The sequence below is a fragment of the Podarcis melisellensis genome (genome assembly GCF_964234715.1).
Source record: "Podarcis melisellensis genome assembly, chromosome: 6".
Taxonomy (NCBI): domain Eukaryota; kingdom Metazoa; phylum Chordata; class Lepidosauria; order Squamata; family Lacertidae; genus Podarcis; species Podarcis melisellensis.
The window spans coordinates 42,467,315-42,482,819 of record NC_138538.1 but is presented as its reverse complement, the minus strand read 5'-3'; the positions used below and the strand labels follow the sequence as shown (position 1 = coordinate 42,482,819).

The 15,505-nt window shown below is 41.5% G+C and overlaps 1 protein-coding gene across 1 annotated transcript in view; it reads right to left on the bottom strand.

Annotated features, from left to right (window-relative positions):
- LOC309372180 (putative chitinase 10) overlaps window positions 1–14,327 on the bottom strand; it is a 43,342-nt gene extending 29,015 nt beyond the window's left edge. Inside the window, exons 1-11 of the mRNA XM_081915480.1 lie at window positions 14,288–14,327; window positions 12,752–12,781; window positions 11,395–11,596; window positions 10,782–10,838; window positions 8,110–8,275; window positions 6,229–6,353; window positions 5,926–6,016; window positions 5,221–5,403; window positions 4,622–4,738; window positions 3,101–3,236; window positions 1,698–1,961 (exon numbers count right to left, since the gene is read on the bottom strand). Of these exons, the coding sequence (XP_081771606.1) occupies window positions 1,698–1,961; window positions 3,101–3,236; window positions 4,622–4,738; window positions 5,221–5,403; window positions 5,926–6,016; window positions 6,229–6,353; window positions 8,110–8,275; window positions 10,782–10,838; window positions 11,395–11,596; window positions 12,752–12,781; window positions 14,288–14,312 (1,396 nt within the window). The 5' untranslated portion in view covers window positions 14,313–14,327. The remainder of the gene's footprint in view (window positions 1–1,697; window positions 1,962–3,100; window positions 3,237–4,621; window positions 4,739–5,220; window positions 5,404–5,925; window positions 6,017–6,228; window positions 6,354–8,109; window positions 8,276–10,781; window positions 10,839–11,394; window positions 11,597–12,751; window positions 12,782–14,287) is intronic.
- Between the last annotated feature and the right edge of the window lie 1,178 nt (window positions 14,328–15,505).

The following is a 15,505-nucleotide window of genomic DNA, read 5'->3' as shown; positions in this document are numbered from 1 at the left end:
AATACTCACTCCACGCTGGATAAATACAACCAGAAAACCAATGATGTTAGTTATGAATGAACAAATAATCCATCAAATAAAAATAATAGCAGAATAACTTGGTTAAGTGACCAGGACAATAATTAGTCCATAGTGGCTTCTTTTAGTTAATGAAATAAAGGAGCAAGAGGTCTTGAAGTCTATATCAATAGTCTTAGTAGAGTCACACAGTAAACTCAGTGGTAAAAGAATAAATTTGAATCAAGTTAAAGTGTATGTGTATATGCTTCACTGCTTCTTACCGATGATGGATGCTGAGCCTTGCAACAGCTCTGATACTTGGGAATTTTTCTCTAAATCGCTTACATGAAATCAGAATCAACTGCTTAGAATCCCAAAATTATAGCTGCAATCTTAAACATCCAAGGGAGCTAGCAGTATTGAACTGAATGGCATTATGTCTAAGTAAACATTGCAAAGGATGGTTCATTGTCAAGAAAGACGAATCCTTAGAGATGATGAAGGTGGCTGGAACTGTGGCTTTGGCAAGAAAGGACAGCCAGCCTTCTGATCATGACTCCTTTCTAACCTGCCCTCTGTTCATGAGTCCATGAAGACCTCAGTGACTCAAACAGAATCTATTGTTTTCTAACCTTTCATCTCAGTTATACAGACTTAAGATGGCTAGCTTTTTTTCTTCCTATGCTCCTAACAGTGATTAATTTATAGGCATTTTAAAACTGAAATGCCACTTCAAGAAAACCTGTATTTTCTCCCCTGCAGCTATGAAAGCAGACACAAGGCTGTATTTCGGTTCAGAAATGAAATCAAACCATCTTTAGGAGGCTAATCACAGTTCTTCTGTGCCACATGTATATTTCAGCCCTAGTGGAAACAATAAATACAAAATAGCTGTAAGCTTAAATTCAAGAGCATGGTTGAGCTACTCAGATAAAAGGAACAACTATCTGATAAAATATAGAACATTATTTGTTAGAGAAGTGTAGAGTGCCATCTATTGGCAGAAATACTGGGCACAGCCACCAGAAATAAGTTTCCAATTTCTAGATTCAGGTAGGTAGCCGTGTTGGTCTGACGCAGTCGAAATAAAAATAAACAAAATAAAAAATTGTCCAGTAGCACCTTATAGACCAACTAAGTTTGTTCAGGTATAAGCTTTCGTGTGTATGCACACATCATACATAGAGCCAAGAATTGTGAAGTTATTAGATACTAAAGCAAAAGCAGAAATGTCACTCTTTTGGATCCTAAATTTGTTCCTTGTGGGTTTTTTTTTAAATGAACCAAACAGAGAGAATGTTTTGAAATACATGTTTAGTACCAGTTATTATTAAAATGAATTCATGGAGCTGGTTGCCTGCTAGGTATGCAACAAAACAAGCCTCTAACTACTTTTAGTTGAAATGAGTTTATTTTCTTTTGCTAAAATTATCAGAAATAGGGAGCAAGTGGCTACATATTGTATAAGCAAACTATTATGAAGTGCTCATATCTTGCTGGCTGGTGCGTTGTTCTTTAGTGCAAAGCAGAAGCAGATACTATAACCCTATTTGTTAAAGACTTGGAGAAATATGCAGATGAACATACTGGAAGTATAGGCAGTTTTACAGGGACAGCAAAGCACTTAGCTCTGAAGTACTTAGCTCAGAAGACAACAGAATGTCATCTTTGGGGTTTGCCTATATTAGAAGCCCTTTACTGAGGATGATTGCAACATTTGCACTGGTTGTCAAAAGTTAGTCCTGTTGGGCAAGGCATGCTGAAAGTCTTTTTGTGGGTGCACATATAATACTTTGTGGCATCTTGCAAATCAGCATGGATGCCATCCTCCTTGTCAAGGCAAAAGGTGTCTGCTGTAGGTGCATCAGGTTGTGGCACATCAGGTTGTGGCGCATCAGGCTGTGGCACATCAGGTCTTGGAGGTTCAGCAGGAACTGGAGGTTTGGGGTTTGGTGCCAGGCCTGCCAGAAGAAGAATATAGATAGTTTAGCCTTTATATATATATATATATATATATATATATATATACTGTATATATCTGGAGCTGGCGCTCATGAAAGGCTCCAGCAATGCAGCTGCCTCTTCTGCCTCTTCCTCTGACTTCTTGTTTCTGGTACCACATGCAAGGCTTCTGTGCACATTGACTTTTAGGATGCTGTGGCAAATTTAAGCTTGCAGTGTGAGGTATGCCTTTGATCGCTCAATCAAGGAAAGGTGGTCTTCAGATGTTCCAGATTAATGAAATAAATTAAATGGTGCTGAAATCTAACTTGAAATTTAATGGGGATGGGGTGAAATTAGTCACACACAAAGAGAACCTTTCAATATCAGTAGAAAAGGAACCAGGGAAAGTGCTGTTTGGTGCAGAGAAGTGGTGTGTGGGAAATGTTCATAAAATAGAAGGCATGGTGTGGAGAAAATGTTTTTCTCCTTCCTTCATAATACTAGAACTTCATTGGAGTCACCCAATGAAGGGTGGGAGAGTCAGAAATGGTTAACTGGTTAAATAATGGGATTTCTTGCTTCCACAAGAAATGGCGCTGACCATATTAGATGGATTTCAAAGTAGGGATTAGATGAAATTATGGAAGCTAGGGCTGCTAGTCATGGGGAGAATATGCTGCCTCCAAGATCAGAGGCAGCATCCCACAGTTGCTGGGGGAGGGGGACAGTAGGAGAGACCTAGTGCCTCACGTCCTGCTTGTGTGCTTCTCAGAAGCATGTGGTTGGCCACTGTGGGAAAGAGGATAGTGGAATAGGTGGACTTTTGGGCTGACCCAACTGGGCTCTTATGTGCTTACACAGCCTTGATTGTTCATTCCCTGGTGTGTTGCATGAAGAGGAGGAGAAATGCACAGCCTAAGTGAGCTGTTTTAGGTTAAACAAGTTTATTTAAGCACAGCCAGAGGCCTAAAGGGAGACAAGAAACTCCCCTTTTCACAGAGACCTTTCTTCTTCTTCTTATATCATGGGTGCAACTACCTATTGCTATATAACAGGAAGCCAGAATGAAGTAAGAGTGTTGGGTAAATATTTAGTTCCCTACAGGCCTTGTGACAGAGGATTTCAAGAAAAACAAATATAATAACAAAGGATTAACCTGTGGAGCCAAGTTCTCTCTTCAGAGTCTGGAGGAGTGGGTATGCTCCTTGGCCACAGAAAGAACCACTGAAGTCATCCAGATCCATGGCCCATACCATGGCACCTCCCAGCTTCTTTTCCTTCAGATAGTTGACCTGAGAGAAACAGAAAACAGGAATTCAAAGGCTTATGGGAGTAATAATAATGGTGAGAACCGTTCTAGGGCAATGAATATGGCTCCTGTTTAAGAAGGAAATTAGAATATTCAGAGGTCTGTAGGTATGCTGCCTTTAACAGTAAAGTCCAAGACAAAAGTAAATCATCATGACAACTGACAATTTCAATATGAGCAGTTGCTGGAGTGGTGGGACAGAGCTGACCTCCAGACACTAGCATCACTGCAGCTTACGACTGGAGCCAATCCAGCACTTCCATCAGGGCATCCATGCAGCCCAGATCTCACCACTGCCTTGCCCCACCCTACCCATGTAAGCGGCAGTGGTGTCAGTATTGGGAGAGCAGCTCTGCAACACCACCCCATCACTGGCTGCTATTGTTCAACATTAAGCATTTTGGCCTTGGAAAAGTGTGGTGAACCATAGCTACCCACTGCATGTGTTTTTATTGATTGATTACATTTATATCCCACCTTTCCTCCAAGAAACTCAAAGTGGTGTACATGGTTCTACCTCTCCCACATTTTATGTTCACAACAGCACTGCGAGGAAGGTTGGGCTGAGAGATGGTGACTGGCTCAGGGTCACCCAGTAAGGCTTATCACTGAGTGGGAATTAGAACAATGCTCTCCCAGGTCCAACACCCTAATCACTATAGGCAGTGAAAACCTCAGCTTATGTCAGACTTCGGGGAGTCAGATCTCTCCCCTGGTGGCAGTAATAAACAGATCAAATGAAAGGAGAGTTCTTACCAGTAAGTTTCTTTAATAATCACAGTGAAAGACAAAGTAATGCATATCTCTCTAGAAATGGCGATGCTCCCAGTAAAGGTTCAGCCCCTCTGTCCCCATTAATCTACGTCACTCCTATGTTGGGTAATCTGAGTTTGTTGCCGCTGTGCTTTCTGTTTTACCACTCTCAAAGCCCTTCTAGTCTTAGGCGAAGGGGGGGACAAGTGGGTCAGCAATGCTGTCCAATGACACTGAATCTGCCAGCTGTCTCTCTCTTGGTGTTTCCTCTTCTAGTTGTTCCTCACCCAGTATTTCCCAGCTTTCCCCCTCTGGACTATGCCCCTCTGCAAACCACTGTTCTAAATCAATACTGTCCTCCTGCCCTCAGGAAAAGTGGGGAGGGGGGACTCCCACCATTCCTCCTCAGTCCAGCCCCTGACACCTTAATTCCTATTGGAAATTGCATTCTACAAAGCAAAGTGGTTCTTAAACAACCTAGTATCTTTATTATCTAGTAATTATGTAGCTTGCTAGCATGTTTACTAGGTGATGATTTTGAAGCATAACATTGACTGAGCTCCACTAAATGTTTTGTACAGATAAAAGCAAATACAGTATATGTATAATTGTTACCTTAGTTTTAATGCTGTCCACATTGTCGTATCCTACCCACTGATTTCCCTTGGAGGAATAGGGAGCATTCCCCCCTGGAAACACTGCTGTGGTGGCACCTTTATTAAAGTTGCAGATCTGAAACAAAATAGATTGGAGCATGGCTGTGTTACCACATGGTTGAATTGAGACACTTGAGGTCAGACAACTTCCCCATGACAACAAAATGTTGGACAGCTAGGTTTTTTTATATATATAGGACCACACTGGGGAAGGGGCATGTGTTGCTCCTTCAGCCGAGGATGACGTAACGTAGGTCTGCAAGAAGAAAGGGGTTGCCATTTTTGTAGAGCAAAATAGAGGTGAGTTTTGGGGGCTCTGGAAGTTAGCGGTATCAGGGGTGCCCTCTCTCTGGAGATCTGATGTGGCAGCTTTCTTCTGCAGTATTTAATTGCTTCCACCTATACACAACCTGTATTTGTAAAACTAAAAACAAACCTCCCACAACAACCCAGTATTGCAAAACACAAACTTTCGTAAGCACTCTACTCTTGGAACATCTCACCACTTAGAGAAGTGGGGCAAGCCTAACAATATATATATTTAAGCATCTTTCCTACCTCATAATAAGACAAGAATCCAGCCTCTTTGGTGAAAGTGCCAGCTGTTCCTGGTCCTGAGGCTGGAGCATTAACCCCATTTTGTGTGGAAGAAAGGGTAAAGGTTCGTCCATAGAGAGGAACTCCCAGGACAAGCTTTTCAGCTGGTGCTCCTTTGCCCATCCAGTACTTCACAGCATTGTCCTTGATGAGGTAGAATGAGATAGAAAGCATGATATCGATGCATGTTGCCCAGTTTTACTGTTCAGATCTCTGGTTGCTCCACAGACCTGTAGTTTCCCAGCAGCCACGACTCAATGGACTATGGATGGAGACATGAGTCTTTTCCCAGTCTGTATCAAATTCTCATATATCCATTCATTAGTTTAGTCTACCCCATTTCCACATTATTCAATGATGAATATTTTTAAAATGATACAAAACCATAACAATGGCATTTAGCATGCATTATATCACAGTATATATTGTATCTCAATGTATTTCATATACTGTATCTCAATACGTATTTGATCTGTTTTTGTACATTTTTTCAGCCAAGAACTTTATCCCAGTTCCATATTGGAAACCTTTCACAGGATGTAGAGCTTAGCAAAGGCTGACCTAGAGGACCAAGAAATAGTGGGTTTGCTTTGTACCTTTGGACATTTTCTTTACTTTCAATTAAAATGAGAGGCTACAATTTGCTAGGAAATATTTAACACTTACGGTGTCAGGGTACAGAGGGCTGACATGTCCTGTAACGCGTTCCCAAGATCCATGAAAGTCATATGTCATCAGGTTGATGAAGTCCAGAGACCTGCAAGGGGAATTCAAATATGTTTATTCCATCTCTAGCATAAGAATCCTGAGTAGATGCATTGTGGGCAATTATGTGCCCACTGGCATGATTTGTCAACCATGATTTGAAATTATTGGACTAAACTGGTTCTCAAGTATCAAATGCAAGCTGCCTGTGAGTTGCCACCATTAATTTCCCTTCATGGTTCATAAGTGCCTCATCATACTCACTGGGAAATCTTGTCCACTTCATAGCCATTGTCAATGGTTTCCTTCCCAGCTGCCACAGCAGCAGACAGCAGCAGCCTTTCCTTTCCTGTCCGTTGTGCTTCTGCCTGGAATTCTTTCACCATTTCCTAAGGCAAATAGTTGAGTAGAACAATAATTAAATTTGCTTTTGTCCTTCTCTTAAAGCTCGAGGATGTGGAAGAGATGAAAACATCCCCATTTCCACACTCTCTAGCTTCTTGGCCCACACCCACATCTCCTGCTTCACCCATGCTGGCCGATGACCTCTGCTTCATGCCTTGCATGGACACCAAGACAGATACACAGCTCTGAGTCATTGGATACGAGCTCATCCAGGCCTCCAGGATCCTGCTGAGGCTCTCTCAGCATGTTAATCATGGCCACTCCCTCCTGCCTGATGGACTCAACCAGCCACCCCCCTCATTCCCCTCAGCAGCCTCGTCCTTCCCTGCCACCAGGTTGGCCAAAGATGCAGCTGAAGAAGCTGGAACAGGGACAGGCTCCTCTCACATTTCCTTATTACTGAGAGCGATGTGGGTGAGTTCCTCATCAACGGCACCTGGGCAGGCTACCTGGAGTCAATATCTACCTTGCCACTGGCAGTAGGCCTGAGAGCCCCACTGTCTCCTCCATCACCCACTACATGAGGACCCCAGCTAGTACAGCATTTGGTTGAGCTGATGTATATTATGTGTACTGTATTTTATGTTTCTTTTAATGAACCAAATAGAGTGAAAGATTGTGAGTTATGAGAGTGGGCATGAACTTAACAGTGCTTAGCTTTTTCCCCCAGATGCTATTTTGTTAAGTTGTTAATATTGTTTTATAGATTATAAATGCCGTATTGATTTGTTAATCATACAATATGACTTTTGTTGCAATTGTGATGTTCGGTTTATTTTTCAGATGCTGTTTTATAGATTGTAATTGTTTCATTGATGATTTGTTAATTATTTTATACGATTTATACTATATTTGTGATATTCTATTATGGTTTATCATGTTGTAATTTATTGTTTGTAAGCCGCTTTGGGATTCATTTGAATAAAAGCGTCATAGAAATACAATAAATCAAATTAAAATCAATCAATAAAAAGGGAAATCTAAATTGAATCAAAGCAGAAGAGGTTTCCCAGTAAAGAGTGGAAGTGTAGGTAGAGACCTACTGATTCAATCACTTTCCCTCAGAACTAACTTAAAATTCCATATGCTTTGATTACAGTTACATCCCATACCTTTCTTCTGTTCTGGAACCCAAGGCAAAGTACACGTAGTTCCCAGGTGGCTACCCATTCAGGCAGATGACCAGATTCAAACCTGTTTAGTTGAGCAAGGTGGTGGCCTCGTGGTGGTGACCATACTGTAGGGCTAGCTTATAGAATATTTATACGTTATCTTACCTATATGTTATAAGTACAACCTATTAGCTCACTGCTTGAGGCACAAGAACCTATCTTTAAGCCCCTTGTTCCATATTGTCTCAAAAACCACTCCAGATGTGTCTTGATTTACACAAGCTTTCACATTTCACATAATTTAGTTTTGCTGGTCTAGGGCTCTATTTGTATACCCAGTTCTGATATCTTGACTGGTGGTCAACTTCCCTATCATAACCGACACAAAGGCAAATCTAGGGGTTGGTCTCTGGACAACACCTTGGCACAGCCTGGGATTTGACACAAGTCTGAATCTTGTAACTTGATTCCATCCGTTCACTGAGAAAACAATATTTCATATTGTCTCTTTGCAGCACTCCCTGATATTCCTATTAAATTCATTGCCTGTTGTGCACAGAAGTTGCCCCTGGAATCTACAGCCAGACAGTAGAATTGGTTGGTGGTGATTTGCTGAGTTTTACTGTACCTGAACCAAGGAAGTGAAACGCATTTTATCAACTGCAGGACTGCCTCTGGCTCCAGGATATTCCCAATCTAGGTCCAGGCCATCGAAACCATAATTTCGCACGAATTGTATCACAGAATTAATAAATGTCTGACGTGTGTCAGGAGTAGCTACCATAGCAGAGAACCTAGAAGGGAAGCAATTCAAGTCAAAAAGATACACATCATGGCTGTTTTGTTTGGGACCCAAGACAGTGATGGTGCTAAAAATACAAAATATCTTCCATTTGGTTATCCACTGGACCCTTGTCTTTTAGTTTTCAGATGGTTGCTGAAGAAGACTTTATCCACCCACAAGCTTTTACTGTTTGATTTTAGTTTTCCAACATGCTGCTGTTTTGCTTCACTGCAAGGTCACCATGTTCTGGTGTCCTGGTTCAGTCCTGCTCAGACCTCAAACGTGGAGTCTCCTTAGAAGCAAATTAGGAAGAGCAGGGCCCACAGCAGATCTCTGTACTACCAGTGACCCTGAGGAGCCATCAGATCTGGACATCCCCCCTCCATGACTGGAGCTTACATCACCCATCACCTGGGCTCCTGGTTGGCTCTTGTAGCAACTCTCATCACTCCCAAAGCCACAAAGATGCTTGTGTGGGGTTAAATGATCAGCAGTACATTCTGGAGGTCTCGATTCCACCCCTAACAGTCCCCTGCCAATGCAAAAAATATATATGTCTAATTTTACAGCATCCATGATAAGTAGAGAATCATGTCATTAAGACCAAATTGTAATCTTTGCCTATTTATTTCTTACAGTTCATGGCTGTGATAGTCCAATGCCATGGAAGATGTGGTCCAAAACATTCAGAAGGCACCAGAATGGTGAAGGCTACCATACTGGCTGCATAAGCACACACACTCTGGTGTATTGGTAGTTGTTAATTTTGGAAAAGCATAACTGGTGCTTACAGTATTTCTGCTGCCAACCAACAATGCCATCTTATGAAGAACAGGTCTACAACTGAAGCCTTGGGGCAAATCAGGCAGTGTCCCCATAGAATACGTAACACAGGAACAGACTTTCCTTTTATTCCATCAAGCCATGGGAGAAACTTCATTGTTCAATCTGTTTTTGCTTTGCTTCTATAAAGCATGCCCCTGACCTGATTTGTCTCCAAAGAATGGACTTGGGAGTAGGGGGAAATGAGGTAAACCACAGTGTGTGATTATTCTGAGAACATATGCTTCTCAGAGTTAATGTTCCAACTGTAATGCCTTTGTTAGATGAATCTGAAGGACTGGTTTCAGTGGGCATTTTCAGCACTGTGGTTAACATGAGATGGGAGATTGGCACTAATATGCATAGTTCTCAGTATTTCAATTTCATGGTCATGTGACCTTTAAATTATTCTGAAACTATTTGCCTCAGTACAGGGGGGGGGAATGAGGCATGTTTACCTTCTTCCAGTTTTTCCCCCAAAAGCATCTTAACATTGCCACCCAATTTTTAAAAAATTACCTTCATGAAAATTGGCAACTTTAAATAGCAGCTTAGGCTGGTGTGCCAACTATGAGCCTACATGGATGGAGTAGAATTTTTGGTTTCTGTTATTCAGGCCTTATTCAAATTACTGTAATTCAGAGGTAGCCAATGTGCTTCTTCCAGATGTTGCTGGAGTACAACTCCCATCATCTTTGATAACTGACCACACTGGCTGGGACTAATGGAAGTTGTAGTTCAATAATAGTTGGAGGGCACCATGTTGGCTACTGTATCTGTGTAATGCATTGGAAATGGGGCTGTTTTAAAATACAGTCTAGAAACTGAGAGCAGGGTGGAAAATTGCTGCAAGTAGTGGTTGGGACTCTGCCTCTGAGTGTATTATGGTAATACATCATCTTCCAGCCCAAATCACAAAGTGTTGATTTTGACCTTTTAAACCCCATCACAGTTTGATGCTACAGTATTGGTATGACTACCATTCCCTGTACATACCTGCAAATGCTCAGAGATCATTTATGAAGACACTTCTCTAAGTGCTTCCACCATCCAGAATATGATGGGTGGCTACTAAAGAAACGACCTTCTTATAAACGTTTGCTTAATGAACTAATGAACTTCACACCTTATGCTTCCTTTTAAATTTGATAATTTAACCTTCATTTGCTTTATGAAAACAAATGAAACTGAAAACATGCATCATTGCTACCAACTTTGATTTTTTTTAAGCTTCCTTTTAGTGCTGTTATCATTTGCATTAAAGTTATCTTTTATTTATTTTGGAATTCCTTACACGCTAGCCAGAACATACACATTATTGGGCATCTGGTAAATGCAATGCAATGCAAAAATGAATGAATGAAATAGAAAGATGGGGTTCTAGGATTCCAACAGGAAACTTTCATGACGCATATTATTATTGAGAAGAGGGAGGGAATAGGATATGCTACAGAGCAGCACAGAACACAATATTTGGTCTGGACCTTGATTTGGGAATTTGGAAATGCCTGGTGCAATCTGAATCTCTTCGTAGGGACCTCACTTCACTGTGGACTTCTCCCAAATCTCTCTGAAGCAGCTACAGTATTTCAGTTCTGCATTCAGGATTTGACTGAAGCAAACACCCATTTTTATTACATATTGCCTACTCATGATGAAGTTCCTCTTTTAGAAACCCCATGCCCAAGTCTTACTTTTGACTTCCAAATGTCCATCCACCAATAGCTAAAAGTGTCTTCAGTCTTGGATTCCTAGACAGGAGGGGAAGAGAGGAACAGAGTTCAGGTTTTTTTTTTTTTGTCTTGCACAGCTGAGCTTACAAATATCTCTGATCATTCCCGGTGAAGTTCATTTGTGCTGCTCATGGAAGCTAGCTTTTCTGCATATATTTCCCAGCTGCATGGAAAACAGTGTACACAAACAGATCATGCATACTGTATGTAGTTTTCTTTCAAAGTCCCAACTTGGGATTGCTTTTTAAATTGCTTTTAAACCTTACTAGCAAGCATAGGGCTAGTTAGTACATGAAGGGGTTAAGATCACAGAATTAGATTCTTAGACTCAGCTAGGTCTCAGCACCTTTTACCTCAATGGGGAAGTGAAGCTTCTTCCTAAGAAACAGTGAATGACACAGCATTATATAAAGGTGTTGGCTTGACCAATTTTCCACCTTCAAATCTCATTAACCAAACTCTATACAATTCTTAAGCCCAGAATTCTCAGAAAATGGGAGCACTCATACAAGTTTAGATCCTAGTTCTAGGAAATTCAAAAAAAGTCATCCTTCCTCCCCACCCCTCTCCATACTTTTGTTTGAGATTCTGGAAATCCCTGTAGAGTGTTTCATCGTTCCATTCCAGTGTTTTGATCTTGTTCTCTGACATTCCCGCAAATGCATAAATGAGGTGAGTGCACAGGTTAGGATCAATGTTCTGAGGGAGGAATTTCCCTTCACCTTGTCTGTACTGAGCCCAGTTGGTGAAATAGCAAACCAGTTTGAAAGCAGAGCCTGCAAAGATGAAAGTGCGTGTAAAAATTATCTGGAATTGTTGACAAAATAATTTACCTGGAGGTAATTTTCTGTTAACTCTGCATTCCTACAGCTCCTGGGAGATTGTACAGATGCATACTATCTCCTCCGCCCCAATCGCGCGCGCTCTCTCTCTCTCTCTCTCTCTCTCTCTCTCTCTCTCTCTCTCTCGAATGAACCCCACTCTTGGTGAGGGAGTTCCAAGGTCAGATCTGCCCTACCTGCTTCCACAGAAACATCCAGCCATTCTGGCCTTACTGATGATAGAGGTCCAATGTGGGGACATAACACCTTAAGGTTACAGCCTTGCTCTTGTCATATGGCTGGATTTGTTCCATTACTATATTTGCCCACCCATATTTGTAGAGAAGTGGAAAGCAAATAGATAAACAAGTTGTTTATAGTTTTAGAATTTAGATATGCCTTTCATATATGGGAGAGACAAAGTTTGAAACGGAACCTATTATTAAATAAATAAATAAATTTCTTTACTGCCAAGTATCACAAGGCAGTTTACAATATAAAAACACAAAAATCCACACCATAGTAGCAAACAATACCCCCCTTTAAAAAGCGAGGGATTGTTTAATTAGCCCAAGGCCTGGGAAAAGAGGAATGTTTTTGCCTGGTGCCTAAAGATATGTGACAAAGACGCTAGGTGAGTCACTGCAGAGGCAGCCACTACAGAAAAGGCCCATTCCAGGGGGGAGCCACTTCGGAAAAGGCTCATTCTCATGTTGCCACCCTCCAGTCTTCTGATGGAAGGGACACACAAAGAAGGGTCTCAGATGATAATTGTGGGGAGAAGGAGTCTTTACGGCATCACGGCCCTGAGCTGTTTAAGGCTTTATAGGTCAAAAGCAGCACTATTGGGCCTGGAAACTATTTGGTAGCCAATGCTGTTGGGCCAGGATTGGCATTATATGTATGTTCAAACTACCATGCCCAGGTGAGCAATGCCAGGTGTTTGTGCTAGGTGCTGACACCTGGCTCTGTCTAACTGGCTCCATCATGCGGTAGATTATTCTAAAGCAGGAAATGTCTTAACGAAGCCCAACAAACCCAAGCTTTACTCTGCCTGATTTTCACTTGGCTTGTTCTAAGCAAGTAACAACTCTGGGAAGGCTTACTTACTGCAGTGAAAAACCAGCAAGATGGCAAAACCTAGAGAAAAAGGAAAATGGAAGACATTAGACAGGTAGCTGGATTCTTTGGAACCTTCCAGTAAGTTGATTCTGTTATGATAATTGTTAATAGCATTATTATTAGAACTAACAGCTTTTTCTGTACATGAATTCAATATGGTTTATAGACTAAAACACGAAGTTGAATTTTCCTAATGATTAAAACACCAATATCAAATAACCACATGCCTGAACATCATAATGTGTTCCTTTACAATAGGTCTAGCCATGTATTATAAAATACTGTACCAATGGTACTTAATCCCTCAATAGAATATACAAAATGAAAGACAAATGATATCATTTTGGCTACATGTCCTGTAACCTATAAATCTCAAACTTGCCCCTCTTCAATAACATTTAATTTCCTGTGCTATTGAAAGAGCTTGAGGAATAGTTTCTCATCCATCCTGCCAACCCAATAACCCAATAACCAACAGCTAAAATGATTGTGAATGTTATGAAGGTTTTTGAGGTCATTCAGATAAAGGTTAGAATGTGATGGATGGTATATTTTCCCAAACAGAAAACGAAGTCTTAGGGTGTCTTTGCCTTTTCTCATATGACTAGAAGCAAAAGAAAGCACTGCTTCTGGTCTCAAGCTTTAATAGTTGGGATGAAGGATAAATTTCAACCAGTGTGTGTCTTAACCCTTTGCACCATTAGCCGAAGTCCCCTTTTTGACACAATCTACTGGTGATTTATTCTTAAAGTAATTCAGATCCCCCCCCTCTCATTCCGCCATCTGCTTTTCTTTCAGAATTCACTTAATACAAACCTTCTGCCACACCATGAGAAAGTTGTCTACGGCTGTGGAATAGTACCTTAGAATATAATTCAAATAATGGGGTCTAATCTTGAAGCCCAAATCAGTCAGCACAAGCAAACTTAGGACCTGTAATTGAATCTTTTTAGATTCAATCAAAATCAGTTTGTGATTTTAAGTCCTTATGAAAACTGAACAGCATTTTAGTACAAATTTCTCCAAATATACACATTCCTGCAAAGCAATTTCCCCAAGGATAATGCATTTTAAAAATTATTTTTGCAAATATATGCATTTATGTGCACACTTTACCCAAAAATTTGCATGCTTTGTACAACCTACTTTACTGGAGAACTGCATTGCAAAATTCAGATAGGTGCACATTTTGAAAGATGCCTGTGTTTTAGTATACCTATTGCAGGCATAGGCAAACTCGGCCCTCCAGATGTTTTGGGACTACAACATCCCTGACCACTAGTCCTGTTAGCTAGGGATGATGGGAGTTGTAGTCCCAAAAATATCTGGAGGGCCGAGTTTGCCTATGCCTGATCTATTGTTTTGGGAAGTGCAAATTACATATGCTTACTTTTTCAGTATGATCTGGATCAAAGTTCTCCTCCATTCCCAATAAGAGCACATTGCACAGTAGCATATCTTAATGAGTGAAATCTAGCAAAACAACAACATCCAACATACACATGCTATTGAAGACAAACTTACACGCCAAAATGAATGCTCGGCCCATGATGAGTACAGATTCAGCACAGCCCTCCTGTTCTTAAGACAGCTGGTGGTTGCTCCTCAGAATTGGTCTCAGCTCACTTTGCCTGTGGCATTTATAGCTTCGCGCACCCAAAAAGAGTGATTGTGAAATCAAAGGAGCATTTCCCCTATGTGTATGTGGTCAAGGCGTGCTACAGTCAGGTGGTGATGAGCACAAGGGCTGTGCCAACAACTATTCTGTCTCAGAAATTCTCTTCCTCTTGGAAATAGGCTTCTATTTTTCTTCCTCATTCTGAGGTCACATCAGAATTCCTTCAAAAATTGAGATTTCCTTATTGTTGGGAAAAGACAACTAAAGGTGGAATGTGGTTTTCTCTCTCTTTCCACTATAGCATTTCTGCAGTGCTGTCTCTGCAGCTTCCCCAACTTGTCCACATTTACTGAACTGAAAAAGCCCCAGGGAAGAAGTTTTTTCTTTATTTTATTTAAAATATACATAGTTCCATTTTTATTCAAGATCACAAGGCGGTTCACTACAAAACACACACATTAAAATATGACTAAAACATGTTTGGCTGCATAACAAGACAGGGGAAACATAACATTAATCATAACCACCTCAATCTGACATCAAAAGCCTCAGAGAGCAGATATCATGAACTGGCAGGACAATGGGGAAGAGGAAGAAGACCCCAGTGAGGGGTGTGGCTGGGACTGGGACACACTGGGGCAAGCTGGGGATGGGGAAGGAGAGGTTGATGTGGGAAGTACTCATGGGGTGACAGAGGATGATGAGGGGATGGGGATCAAGTACACAGGAACCAAAGCAGCAGGACCCATCACCAGAGCCATAATGACCCTCACACGGTGGGCTCTGAGGCATAGGGAGCAACAGGTGGGGAGCTCCAGGAGGCTGAGGCAGGCAAAGGTCCACAGCCCAGCTCTCTAGCTCTGGCCAGGTGAGACATGCTAGCTCTGGGAGGAGGGGTGTGATTCCTCAGCTGGAGTAGGATTGGAACAGGTGAGGGTCACATGCCTCATCAAGCCCAGATGCTGCAATCAGCATGCAAAAGGGAAGCAGAGTTGAGATGCTGTGTCTTCTCAACTGCCCATGTTGATGGACCTCAGCTTGGATGCTCCAGGATCTCTGCCAGATGGTGCTTCGGTTTGGACTTTGGACACGTGGCTTGACCTTGGACTAAGGACTTGACATAC